The sequence below is a fragment of the Cryptomeria japonica genome, chromosome 8 (genome assembly GCF_030272615.1).
Source record: "Cryptomeria japonica chromosome 8, Sugi_1.0, whole genome shotgun sequence".
NCBI lineage: Eukaryota > Viridiplantae > Streptophyta > Pinopsida > Cupressales > Cupressaceae > Cryptomeria > Cryptomeria japonica.
This window is the reverse complement of record NC_081412.1, coordinates 669,242,758-669,258,027: the sequence shown is the minus strand read 5'-3', so window position 1 is coordinate 669,258,027 and position 15,270 is coordinate 669,242,758. Positions and strand designations below refer to the sequence as shown.

The following is a 15,270-nucleotide window of genomic DNA, read 5'->3' as shown; positions in this document are numbered from 1 at the left end:
ACCCAAACTGGTAGTGTGAAAAGGAGAACTAAAGAGATCAAACACAAAAATGCAACTTATAACAACTGGTTTACGAGGAAAACCCAATGTGGGAAAAACCTTGGTGAAAAAAACTGCTAGAGACTACTGCTCCAATCCAGCCTCACGGGTAAAACACTGTGTTACAAAGATTTTTGGGCTCCAACCCAGGGAGTACCAACCCCTGCACCAAGCTTCAACTTGGCGATGTATATTGAAATAATATTTGAAAGAAATTAAGGCTCCTCATTGCAAATGAATTCTGTAGCTCTTTGATCAAATAACTCACTGTCGGTTGACAATATTTTCTCCTCCACTAAATCTCACACTACCGATTGTGAGATTACTGTCTCTGGTTCTCGACCTCTTTTATCTTTCTCTCCCTTTCTCACACAATCTCTCAACACACTGTGTCACACTTGGATGTTGCCTGCTCTACCACACCTTGTCGATTAGGCTCAAATGCAAGACTATAGTTATGTCAGTATAGAATCCTCTCACCGGTATCCTTGCTCACACACATAGCAACTTTCTTAGAAATATTTCTAAGGCTGGCAATTCTTCTCCTTACTCATTCTCGCTTCTCTCTTCTCCTTCTTCGCAACATCAACTCATTCTCGCTTGAGCTCTCATCTGTTATCATGTGATTTCTCGCCAGAAAGCAATTCAACCTTCGGAGCGGTTAGGGTTTCCTCTTCCCAACACGATCTTCATGAGATTTGGATTGAATCAGGCCCTTAATAACCTATTTGAGGTTGTAGAATGAAGAGTTATCTTTAATAGTCAATTCTAATAGTCAATTCAATTCTCTTTCATATGAAGTTGGTTTCATGTTGACTTCTTCATAAATTCATCATTCCTAAGTTGATTCTATTAGATGACACAATAAAAAGGTTTATCTTTTTTTTAAACTCAAATATTTTTCATCAACTTGCCAAAATCAAGCTTCTTTTTTAGCCAAGAAAACTATCTAAATAAAATAGTCTTCATAATTGATGAGATCTAAGTTTAAGTAACATTTCAACTTCTATATAACTAGTTCTAAGAAGACTTTTGTACTTGCAATGTCTTTTTGCGTAGTTTGTGAAGGTTACACACCGAAGTTTCGATAGCCCGACTTTTTTGCGTGTGAAGAAAGACCATGTCAAAAAATATCAGTGAAGAACAAAATAAGGAGACAAATGCTATATTGTAGTCTAACTTGAAAGAAAAGGTGATGGAAAATGTTATTGTCCCTACAAAATTTATAAGGGCTTAAAGACTAGAAGACTTCTAATCAAAACAGCTAATAAACATTGTAAGCAGCATGGTCACATTGAAGCGGGACATGATTATCATCCATTGGTAAGATGTTCATTATATCGTTTTAACAATTTATATACATAAGAAATCACTTCATGATGAGATCATGATCGTGGTTTATTTATGTTGATCACTTTTATATAGGTTGAGCTCCCCAGGGCACATGATATGGACCAACACAACCCGAAGAATATGTTTTTCGAAGTGGAGGAATGTGGAGGTGTGAATATCGAAGCTGAAGAAAAGTGAATTTGGGTCAGGGATGAAAACACATGATTGGCATACCTTCATTAAGGTAATTTATGTTCTTGTGTATTTACTAAATATTTGTATACTACACATGTATTTTTCATTGTACCATGTTAGAAAACAATGAAAAGATCATTTCATAATTGTTGCAGTATGTTCTACCTCTATCTCTCCCAGACAACTTTGACAATAATGTCAAGCAAGTCATATATGATCTTGGGAAATAAATGAGGTAAGTAGTGATCTTTGTTCAATTTGTTGTATAGATAATATATTTGAGATTTATTTTACTTGTTATGTAATATATTGTATATTATTTTGTAAAGTTTCGTTTATATATTTTTGCGTCTTGAATCTCATCTAGGTGGTTGTCATCTAAAAAAATCCATAAAGAATATATAAAATATTGGAAGAGAAAAATTCCTCATTTAATGTGTGAAATGTAAAAGTGTTTAACTTCAATTTTTTTCAATGCACAAGAACACTACCTCATACACCAAGTTGAGGAGATTGAATTGTGTGGACCTGTACACACTAGGTCAATATGGATAGTTGAGAGGCAATTGAAATTTTTGAAAGGTTTGGTTCGACAAAGAGCACATCTTGAAGGTTCTATGGTGGAGGGATATATGGTATATCAGACTATGGTGTACATTGTTGAATATCTTCCTAAGTTTGCAGCAGAGATCCACGTAGATCGCATTTGGGATCCCAACCCCATTAACAAATTCAAAGGGGAGTACTGGATGGGGAAAGATAGATTGAGGAAAGTGAGAGGTAGTTATAAGATGTTATTGTAGTTAATTAATTTTTAATCTTCTAAATAAATCGATTCTAAGTCGTCTATTAATCATTTGTACAGTTGGTCGTGAGTGGGATGCGCTACATTTGTATATTGCAAACAATCTTGATTGGATGACAGTGTGGATTGAACGATGTCAACATTTTGGTCGCACATTAACATGGGAAGGTGTGGCTTCATTGGTTAAAGAAGCTCATTGTAATGGAGATTCCAATGTTATGGAAAGGGAAATTGATTTAGCATATGGTTTAAGAGATAAACAGGTACGTGTAATTTTATTAATCACTCGTATGTTTATCGACTCACGATGCAATAATTTTAACATGTTAGACATATTGTAGGTCAAACACCACAAGGCTATGTGTTGCAATGGTCATAAATTTTGCATCAAAAAAATGGATGACATGAAGAAAACTTGTGATTTTTTGGATGATATACTTGAGTGTGACTTTAATTCCTTCAAATTAATTATGTTCGTCATCAAATGGTATAGGCTACGACTGAATAAAAATGATCCTGATAAAACTGTTATTGAACATGATAATGCATTTACAATCATTAATACAAGGTCGTTTGAGCCAGTTGGGGATGAGCCATATGTTCTTCCAAGCTAATGTGAGCAGGTATTTTACTCAGAGGTTCCACATAAACGGGGTTGGTCATTTGTTGTTAGACATGATCCAAGAGGAAGGTCAATAAAATATAATGAAATGGAAGAATGATGATGATGATGATGATGATGATGATGACGATGACGATGATGTTGATGATGATGATGATGATGATGGTGATGGTGATGGTGATGGTGATGGTGATGGTGACGATGACGATGACGATGACGATGCTGATCATGATCATGATCATGATGGTCATGATCATGAGTTGGATGAAGAAGAAGATCAATGACATGAATGAAATGTATGACATTTTTTGAACTTTGTGTTTATTTATGGAATTTGGACTATTTATTAGCTATGTGATGGATGGTGATTTAAAATACATGTGATGGATTACATGTTTATGATGATACATTTGACATTTTTTGAACTTTGTGTTTATTTATGGAATGTGGACAGTCTATTAGCTATATGATGGATGGTGATTTATGATACATATGTGATAGATTACATGTTTATGATGATACATATGTGGTGCCTATAATGATAAATTGCATATATGTTGATACATATGTGATGCTTATGATGCTCATGATACATATGTATTTATTGTTTATCAAATTACAAATGTAGTGCTTATGATGCTCAACTATTGGTCTTGATTTCATGTATATATTTTGTGTAATGTTGCCACCCTTGGTGTAAACAAGTAATTGACTATAGACATCGTCAACCTTTTAGTTGAGGATCCTACATAGTCTACATAAAGTAAAGGTAAAGAATAAAAAATATACAATGATTATGATGATTGCATATTGTTCATGTTGTGTACTATGTAATTTTTAGTATACGTTTCATGTAATTGTTAGCTAACATAAGATAACTGAATTACATATACAGAAACCTGAACCCCTTTGATGAGGATCCTGCACAGTCTCATGGATCGACGGGTATAAGTCAATACACCTTATAGAAATAGTTTATTTTTTTAAAATTACTAGGAAAACAAACTTCCTTAGTTCTTCAAACCTTGAAATTAGCAACAAATCTAATACAGTTATCAACACTTGAGGCCTCAGTTGGACTTATTCAATTTTTAATCTCAATGTCAACTTCAGGGCTGACTTCTTCATCAACATTACCCTCATTTGCAAAATATCTCTCATTACCAACTAACTCTCTCATTTGATGGAGTGCAGGTACCACCAAATAAGTATTTGTCAGATGTGTCTTCCTCGAGTGAGGGAAATGTACAAATAGTAGACGAAAGTGAGACATGTAGTAGGTCTAAAATAGGGAGATCAACTAGTGGTCAAAAGATTAGAAGAAAATTCAATAAACGCATGGAATTTTTCCTTGCTCAAAGGGGGTCATGTTCTTATGATGATGAGACCAAAGGCAACATCGAGGTGCCCTTGAGGTAGAAACATCTAGAGAAACAATGGGTACCCAAGGAACTTCCTCCAATAAACACCGATTTTTGTGTTAACGAGAGGGTGTCTCACATAGCACCTTCGTCATTACATGGTTTGGGCCTATTTTCCATGGACGGCATAAAGGTTTGTACATCAAAGTTGTTGAATCGATGGAGCATGTCGGACCTTGTTATAATTACAAAAATTGGATGCAGATTGTTCGATATAAAAAAGTATGTGTAGGTATGCACTGTTAGCAAATTATATACAATAGAAAGATAATGATCAAAGTAAACAAGTTGTTGTATACATTGATGGAAGGCCAAAAGAAACAGGGAATATTGCAAGTTTTATAAATAGTATGCGACTTGGGTCAACTAATAAGCAACCCAATTGCATATTTGAGGCGCGCGATGAAAATCATGTATTTGTATGTGCGATAAAATCAACAAGTGCAGGGGGAGAGCTGTTAATCGATTACAATTTGAATCGTATAGATACAAACAAAGTTACTAACATGGGGGTGGTATGTACTATATACCATTTAAACCAGCCTCCAATTAATGACCTCAATATACCATCTTATTATTAAGTTTTTTGCTAAGTTTATTGGTTTCATTTCGCTAACATGTTTATATTTTTTCTTTGTCACGGGGAAACTTGGATCCGTCACATAGCACAGACAGGGATGTATGTCTCAACACTTCTACCGAGCAGGTAAACCTCATTGTAATTGTACAAATTAGATAGAAGCAAACTGTTACATTATTATGTTATTTTCTTGAGTGTTTTGGAGTAATTTTGATAGTGTTAATAATATTCTTGTCATAGACAGATGTTCGGGGAAAGGGAAAGGAGCCTCCCTTACATCAGCACCTCAGCACAGTATTAACCCATGAGGACTACGCAATTTCCACAAACCCTGTAGAAGTGATAAAAACGTCTATCACAAAAACTAATAAAGAGATTGTTGCTTTGGTATGCACGACCCCTCAGACTAATGAGATAAAAGATAGGGTGAATCAATTGATACAAGCAGTAGAAAACATGCAAGTAAGCAGTAATGAAAGCTTTAATTATAACAAAAGTTCAATAATGGTTTATATTTTATACTCTTTTATGTCACCAACTAAAATATGTAGATATTGTTTTTACAGAATTTCATGTGTCATCATCAACCTAGTGGACATGATCAGTGTATTGCATGTAGTGTAGGTGATGACCATGTTCTATACATTAAAACTACTCCTTCTTTGGACTTGTGAACTTGTTTTTTTAATGCTAGTGTTACTTACTCAGGCCTTTCCCTGTCTATACTATTGCTCTCTCTTTAGAATGAATAACAATAAGTTTTGTGTGTATATATGATTGTAATAATAGTTTATTAAACTGTTAATAAAGTATTTAGTTGCACAATTAGAAGTTCTCATTTGATCTAATCTGATCCCTTGTATTTTAATTTACTATTATTAAATTATATTTCAAAGTAGGGACATTACAAAGACCAATAAGACAGTGTGAAGTTTGACAACATGAGATAGCACATTGAAGCGATCTAAATAAATAGATTCCATGGACTATCTTTTGTAAGGACTATACTAGTTTATCACTTACACTGCCCTCTTGTCACAAATTTCCATACCTTTGTCCAGCATCAAAACCTACGTTCCTTATTCTCCTTCATATTGTTGTATCATTAAGATTAGCATCAAACACTTGATAAAGGTTCATATTTCTTTACAACTCTTCATAAAGGTTCATCCTTGTTTACAATTCTTGTAGTTTTCATATATTTAATGTATTATTCTTCAAGTGCTGCCAATGTTCATGTGGAAAGGTTGCCTCATTCAAGGTTATCTCCATCTGTATTGCCGACTGCAATGTCGGCAACAGGAAGCATACAAACGTCCTCTACTTCCCGTCATGTTGAACCGCCCACTATTGGTAGATCCCTCTTTTGCTCTCTCTTTTTTTATGTGTGTATTTCCCTTGAAGTGTTCTTTCTTGGGGGTATTTCATAGTGGATTCATTTTCTGCAGCAAGAGATGCACATGAGGATGCGCCAGAGGCGGATACTAGTGATAACATACCATCATTTCCTGGATCTTCCCGTATTGCTAATATGAGAACGTTGTAGACCACATTGGTGGTGAGTGACTAAGAATTGATTCCCTTCAAGATATAGAAGGTTCCAGGTACTTTAAAATTATTATTATATATAGTGTAATTGTAATTTACTTATTGATCACTCGTTTTGGAGTAATTATCCCATGATTTTTTTGCAGGAAATGATATCTTTAATAAAAATCTTAATGACATTGCATTGTAGATGTTTGCGCCCACCATACATAAACGGTGGAATATCATATGTGAACTAACCCTAATCCACTATTTTTATTTCACATCATTTCTAGGATAATTTTCCTTTGATTCATTTCTTGAACTATATTAAAGGTAGCTTCAGTTCATTTCTGAATCTAATAGGTTTATTTTTGCTTAAAACGTGGAATGACCAAGAAAACAGGTTAAAAGATGAACTCACAAACCGTATGGTTGAGTTGTTTGGAAATGACACATTCAACAAAACCAAGCTCCTTGAAAAAGCTGGCACATATCTAAAGTATGTGAGGGACCAGTACAAGACACATTTAGAGAAGAACGTAAAGTACGAGCTTCCCCCCATGATTCCAGGGAGGGAGTGGAAGGAGTTGATTTTGGATGCGAAGGAGAGAATTGAAAGGAAAAAAGGAAATACACCACTAGACACCAGAAAAGGTATGTGATACTATTAAGATTGTAATTATGTACTAATTACTCTTTATATTTATATAATCTAATATATTTCAACTTTTCATACACTGAGTGACACGTCAAAGGCAATCAACGCAAGACAAGAAATGCACGGGCAACACAAACTTAGCTCCAGTGGTTATATGAAACTTGTCGCACGAATTGTAACTATTTGTAAATGAAATATTGCATCAAAATATTTATAAATTGCAAACATTTTTTTTTTATCAAACAATGCAAGCAAAATTCACGATACCAAGCAAAAATGTAGGGCTCCGAATTCAATAGAGCACCCATAGAAGATGACAAGAGAATTGCCTACCAGCAAGGCTATACAGTCGTGGCTGAACGACTATGAGAATTGAGTGGGCAAACATAAGATTCTGGTGCATCTGTCACACAGGTAAATAAGCTAAATAAAAATTGTTTCAAATTGAATACTTTACCAACAATCTAATTGATGTTGAGTTCCAACATAAAGTGACTATATTTGTTTTAAATAAGAAAGCAATGATAACAATGCGCATGACATTGGAATGCAGCATGTTAATCGTGAAACACAACCTGCACATGAAGGTCCAGATGTGCATCCCAGTAGTGAAGGTATTCATTTGCTATTGAAATTAATTTATGTAATTATTAATACAAATAAACATCTTAAATTGTAATTAGTGTAGTAATTTTTACTTTTTTGAGCAAAAGGTCATGGCCTATAATATAATAATAATAATTGAATATTTACATATACTTAATTAAAAGAAAATGGCACTACCTCCTTCCCCCTACTAGATACATTTTTGAAAGAGCAGCCCCCATATATTGGATCATGGGGTCTTTGAAAAAAGCCCTAGATAGAGACTGAATGAGACAAAACCTTTCCCGAAATGGACAGCAACAAAACTAAACCCGAACAAACGATGAAGCAAGATTATAAAAAACAAAGAGACTATAAGGTTGAGAATGCCATGTTCGTATCTACCCTAATTCTACCAACATAAACCCGCCACCCCAACTAGAGAAACTTTCAAATTACAATTCCTGATTCTTGAGATGAAGCGGCCTCCATTGGAGTTGGAAAGGACAAAAGATACCCGTGAGGATCAAGTTGAGCATGTTCACAAATTTCCCACACAGCCCTGAATATAGCCATTACAATTGAAGCCAATGGCTCTCCTATTTGAGATGCAAATTGTTGAACCCAGTGGAGAAAAGTGTGAGGGGATGCATAACCCAAGCCATAAATGAAGGAGAGGAAAACTGATCTTGGCACTGAGTCAAATACGAAGAGATCTCTATTTAAAAAACCTCCCCACCACACCTCCCATGTAAACAAATCATATTTCTCCAGCTGCAAGTCCAATTCCTCCCAAGTAAACAGCGTTGGATGTACAAAAACCCCCACCACCATCTTTGTGTAGTCCTGAGACTATGTGAGGTCCATCACCATAGACGCAAATCTGGAAGCCACCAGGTTTGGAGAAGCCATCGGGTTAGCTACAATCCATTCTTCCCCAAGCATAGTCCTCACTGCCCACTCACAAATTTCACACGGGATTGCCAAAGAGTCTGCTAATCTTAGAGGATGAATGATAGCGTTCTCTCTCTAGCCATGACGACCTCCCACCAAATAAATTCGAAGGGTCATAACTGCCGCGTGAGTGCAACTAGCAAGGAAAGCTTGAACTTGGTCAAGAGAAGTCCAGACCTGAAATTTTGCTGAGACATGCTGCCAATGGTCAAATTATAGAGAAAACGATGAGGAAGTGATGCGAAGGAATCATTGTAGCTCGTGTAAACCATCACAGTTGCATTCATTCCCTGTCCTTGAGCTTCCACACAAGTCCTCTGCAATGACCATCAATGATTGCATTTATTGTAAGAAATGATGTGCAAGCTTGCAGATATGTGGGAGCCCTGATATTTCCTCAAATTGAGATCCTCCACAAGTATGAAAGGATTGGGAGTGCAGCAGAGAGAGAACATGTGGCATCTCTTTAAGTTCCACATTCTTGAAGTACCTCAATCTAGCCCAAGCCAGAGGATACTCATCCTTACCCCGTGTGTGAGGATATTGGAATGGCACCCAAAGCATGTGAAATTCCAATGTTGACAGGTTGATCTCATCCTGTACTACATTCCACCAAAAAAGAATTCTTAAATGATGAGCCCCTTCTACTCTACATAAAAGCCATGCCAGGATGGAAACATCCTCACAATACGATCAGCAGTGACATGGCTAACCATGGCATGAAGATCTTCCCACCACTCAAGCCACAAGGCGATTTTGGGAAAAAAAGAAACCATTTAAATTTAAATCTCAAATAGTTTCATAACTTGGGGCATTGGGAGAAATTCTGAGATACTCCAACGCTACAAAGAGTGAGGAGCCCTGCATCCATAGCAAACAAAACATTAGTCTAATCAATTTGGATAGGACCAGGTGTCCCATCAGAAGTCATTTGTGCTCTGAGAGGCTCATCTTCCTGAACCTGCCTAGGACAAAGGAAAAAACCTTCATCATTTGAATCACATCCCATGTTAGCTAATAATTCTGCGAACTGATTTTCTTCCCTATAACAATGAGTAATGTTATATCCTTGAAAACTTGAAATCTTCTCTCTAGCTTCTTGAATAATATAATCTATTTTCCAATTAGGAGCTTGGAATTTTTTCAAGGCTGATATAATGTTCAAGGAATCCCCTTCAATCTCTAAGTATTCAACCTGCTCCTTAATGGCTAAGTTAATCCCAAATAGCAACACTCTAGTCCCTGCTATGTTATTTGTGCCATCTAGAATTTTTGCATAACCCGCTCTCAATACTTGCCCTGATTGGTCCCTAAGAACACTTTCAATTTTGGACACTCTAGGATTACCCCTCACAACCCGACCAAAATTTAGTTTCACAAAATTCTTCAAAGGGGATCTCCATCTAATTCCTTTTTTATTGATTTTCTTATGAGCATTTACCATCAAACTTCCTTTAAATGGGATTTGCATAAATTTCCAACCTGTCATTAGCTCGTTATCCCACGAGGTGAAAGGGGAGTCCAGCTTCTTAAATTTAGTTGTGTGACCATTAACTGATTTTGAAATTGTTAATTCTAGTTTGATAAGCATATCCTGCACACTATGAAATTCCTTCCTAAATATGTGCCTATTCCTTTCCCACCAGATGTTCCATATGAGAATGGTAGGAGCCATATCCCAAGTAACTGCAAAAAGAGAGTGTGCAAAGAGCTTTGGCCATGATTCAAATACTTCTGGTAAAGTAGCTTGTAATGGAGAGTTCCATTGTAGTTTGTTAAGTAGCCACTTCCAACAATCTTGTGCCACTGAACATTCTAAAAGAAGGTGATTAGTTGTTTCAATGGACTTATTACACAACACACAATTAAAGGGTTGCACAATCTTAAGTAGAGCTAACATGTCACTAGTTAGTATGCTGCCCTTTAAGGTAGCTTGACAAAGGATCATGCCTTTTGTAATCCGCATCCCTTCTAGCAAAATGAGAACTTTCTGGGTGGATTATCTATCCCCTGAGATGTCAATTGCTTAAAACCCTCCTTTACTGAATATACCTCTGATTTAGAAGGAAGCCAAATCAATTTGTCTCTTTTCCCTTTGTAGAAAATCAATTTGTTTCTTAATTCCATCATTAACACCTGTTTTTGTTGAAGAGGTGCAAGTATATTATCCATGTCTTTCCATTTCACTTCCCAAATGCCATTAACCAGAATCGGGTGGAAATATTTGCTTACAATATGTCCCCAAGAGGCCTGTAAAACTTCATTGATGACATCCAGATTTGGAATACTATCTAAGGCGGATAATTGTTCCATGAGTCCTCCCAAAATCTTTTTGCCCTACCATCATGTACAATCCAAGTTAGATTATGTAGCAAGCTCTCTCTGTATTTTATTAGGAAATTCCACATCTTTGACCCTTTTGGAGGATCCAAAACTGTGAAAATTATTTCTGGATCTTCTGAGTCAAGATACTTACTTCTAATAATAGCAGCCCAAACAGACGAAGAGTATGAGTACAATTTCCACACAAGCTTAGCCCCTAAAGAAATGTTCCTATCTTCGGAATTAGGTATTCTTGCCCCTTCCCATACACTTTGGGAAAACAAACATTTTCCCAGGCCAGTAAGTGTATTTTATCTTTTGGATCTTTGTTGCCCTTCAATAGAAATTTCTTAAGGAGAGATTTTCGTTGCTGTTGGATCTTGAATGGCATGGGGAGGACTGACATAATATAGTTTGGAGTTGTTGCTAAGACAGATTTTATCAGCAAGATTCTCCCAGCTAGTGATAACCAATTGTTCTTCCAAGAAGTTACCTTATTCTTGATCGACAAGACTATGGATTCCCAATGCCATCCTTTTATCACTCCTGAGAAGAGAAGAAATCCAAGATACTTGCATGGTAAGTTTGCTTACTTGAAGCCCAAAATATTTATCAAGTTTTTTCATAGAATCGGAGAGCAATGAAATAGGAATGTTTTTAACCTTAGCTTCCCTCACTGAGGCTTCCCCAAACAATACAGTATCATCAACAAATAATTGATGTGTGATAATAATTTGAGTTTGTGGAATTTGTGTTCCTTTCCATATGGACAAACCCTAAAAGGCTGAGATCAATCTACTTAGAGCCTCTACCATGATGATAAAAAGAGATGGGGACAAAGGATCACCTTGTCTGAATCCTTGGGAGGACGGAAAGAAATCCACTGGGCTGCCAATAACCAGAACTAAAAATTTTGCTCCTGATAGACAAGAAAGAACTCATTTACACCATAAATTAGAAAAACCAAACTTAAGAAGGATTCGATGCAAAAAAAGCCAATTGACCCTATCATATGCTTTCAACATGTCAAGCTTAACCATAATTACTTCTATCTTATGTGCTATTATTGAGTGCATGATTTCATGCACTACCAAAGCTCCTTCTATTGTTTCTCTACTTTGAACAAAACCACCTTGTTTCTTGGATATGATCTTAGGAATCAATGGACCCAATCTAAGAGAGATGGCCTTAGTTATAATTTTGTAGACTGTATTGCATAGAGAAATAGGTCTAAAATCTGCAAAAGATTGCGGATTAGATAGCTTGGGAATTAGTACAATGAGGGTAGTGTTAAATTGTTTCAACATATTGCATGTTTCATAGACTCTTCCACCATCTTCCAAACATCCGACCCCAAAAAATTCCAGCACTAAAAAAAAAAAAGGGCAAGGAACCCATCCTGTCCCGAGGCTTTATCCGGGTGCATGGAAAAAACTGCATTCTTAACTTCCTCTAGAGAAAAGGGTTTCAGCAATGATATATTATCCGGATGTGTGATTAAGCATGGTATGTGGTGAATAATGTCTCGAGTCTTTCTTCGAATATCTTCATTCTCAACAACTGAATTTGAGAAAAGGGAAGAGAAAAAATTAACTGCTTCATCTTGAATTTCCTGATTATCCAAAAGAATTTCCCCTACCTCATTTCTAATTTGTGTTATTTGGCTACTTGCTCTCTTCATTTTAACCGAAGCATGAAAGAATTTTGTGTTCCTATCCCCTTCTTGCAACCATGTTTCCCTAGATTTTTGTTTCTAGAAGAGTTGTTCTCTTTTCAGAACTTCTTGTAATTGCAAGTTCAAGGAATTTCGTTGTTTATAAAACTCTTCATTTATAGTGTTTTGAATAGTGTATTCGTTTAGCAATTTGATACTATCTTCCAACTAATCCTTAGAGTGAAAAATATTCTTGAAAACTGATGTATTTCATTCTTTGATTCTAGCTTTGATCCAGTGAAGCTTTTTACAAAACTGAAACATCCTAGAGCCCGGGGTAAACAAAGAAGTCAACCACCGGAGATATCTCTAAACCACATCTGCTGGAATTTGAAAAAAGCAAATCCCTTATTTGTGTTGGTAAGCAAGGGAATGTCCAATTGAAGTGCAAAGTGATCTAAACCTAATAAAGGCAAGATTTTGGAGACTAGAGTACTAAATGAAGTGTTCCAAATAGGATTCACAAAAAACCTATCTAAGTGCTCTGCAATATGAAAAAAAAACCTTGTCTTCTATTTAACCAGGTGAAGGAGTCATTAGATGGCACACAATCCATGAAAGCATTTGAGGAGAGAAGATCTTTAAAATCTTCTATTAACTTTGGGGAGGGGATGATGATTCCTGACTTATCCCTTAGGGAAAGGATAGAATTGAAGTTTTGTCCTAAGATAATCGGGACCTCTGGAAAATTCAGGCAGATTTGGGCCAGCTTAACCCACACTACTTTCTTCCTTGCTAATGAATTTGGACCGTAGACTGAGATCAAATGAAAGGATACTAAAGAAGCTACTACTTTGATGTGGATGAAGTTTTCTTTGATTGAGATAACATCTACCCTTCCCACACTTGGCTTCCATAATATGGCCAACCCACTCGACGCCTCAATGGATTGGGATGCAACATACTTCCACTTTTTCCATCCTTTAAAAAGTTGATCTTCAATGGTTTTTGAGAATTTAGTTTCTTGAATTAAGAAGAGATCAACCCCACAATTCTCTATTTGAGATTTGATAAGGTTCCTTTTGTTAGGAGCGTTAATGCCCCTAACATTCCAAGACACTATTCTCATTGTTGGCTCGGAGAGTCATCCACTCTCCAAGATCCAAGTTGACCGTCTAGTGTTGCCTAAATTCCTACTTTGACCTCCTCTTTGGTTTTTTGGGCTAATCTCTTCTTTGGTGGTCTCCCCACTCTCCCTTTAGACTTGATCGTCATGACTACTTTTTTAGATCTTATTTGGTATATAGAGGATACTACTACAGGGAGATCTTGATTGTCTCCCTCCTGCTGATCTTTGAGTACATCACTACTTTGTTGCTGCGAATTTCCAAGGATCTCTTCTATTGCTAGTGTTGCAGGAGCAACAAACTTCTAATCTACTATATGCTTGAAAAAACCCATCAAGTCCTCAATAACAACCATATTGCCTTGTTGATCTATGATCTCGTCCACAAATATAGAACATTCTTTTGGAGCTGATTTGTTACAAATTGATCAAAGTGATCTACAATACCCTTTAGAAAAGATGATTTGTAGTGTTTTAAAAACAACCTATTCTCTTTCAGAGGGGAGATTGGGATTGACGGTATTACATTGGGATATCACAGGTCTGTTATTGACTTACCCACCGAGATGTGGTGAAAGGAGATAAGGCTTTGTATCCATGGAATAGCGATTGGGGGCACTATGATCTTTCTTCTTCCAGTATCTATCCTGAGAGAGTTAATGAAATATCAAATAAGAGAGGTTGTGATTTCCACCATTTTCCCTCTCTTTATCACTGTTGTTTTTCCGATCTGAGAGATATTCACTAAGGGCTGAGAACTGTCTGTTTCATTCCTTATAATCTGACTACTTTCGACCTCTATCTCCCTTGAAGGGTTGGAAACAGAAGTGTTGCTAATTCCATTTTGCGTTACTTCCCCATCTTTCTGATTTTCTGTTTCCAAAGGGGATTTCTCCTAGTTTTCCTCCAATAAGGTCTCCAATTGAATGATTTCAGTATTTGGATTTTGACTACTTTGGGCCTCATCCACTCCTAAAGGATTACAAATGAGAATGCTGCTAAATTCTCTTTGCTTTACTATCCTCTCTCTCTGAGAAATTGTCTTCAGCGGGCACTTTCCCTTATTTTCCTCCATTGAGGGCTCCAAATTTGTTCCCTCATTATTCAATGTTGAATAGGACGGAGATTCCTCAACAACTTTTAGATTTTCTATTATTACTCCTTTGGATTTTGATGTCAAACACTCTAAAATGGGTGTTGTAGCATGTGGTGGGTTTCTAGAATACTTAGCCGTGATAGAAGAGTGGTCTTCACAAACTCTTATATCTTGGCGAAAAGATCCTTGACATTCTGTGGTTAGATGACCCAAGGAATGTGAATGCAAGTCCACTGTTTTTGGATCCTGAAAAATTATCTACTGGTTCCATTCCCCAGCTTTCAAAATGATAGAAAGATTATTAGGAAATGGTTTCGAAAGATCCAATAGTAAACATACCCTTAAAGGAAG

The 15,270-nt window shown here is 36.4% G+C and overlaps 1 protein-coding gene across 3 annotated transcripts in view; it reads right to left on the bottom strand.

Moving 5' to 3' along the window:
• LOC131054847 (disease resistance protein ADR2) overlaps positions 1-15,270 on the bottom strand; it is a 90,841-nt gene that overhangs the window by 30,994 nt on the left and 44,577 nt on the right. The window contains exon 2 of one of the 3 annotated variants that reach the window (XM_057989469.2): positions 7,516-7,585. The exons of the other annotated variants lie outside the window; for them this stretch is intronic. Coding sequence (XP_057845452.2) covers positions 7,516-7,585 — 70 coding nt within the window. The remainder of the gene's footprint in view (positions 1-7,515; positions 7,586-15,270) is intronic. 3 annotated transcript variants of the gene reach the window in all.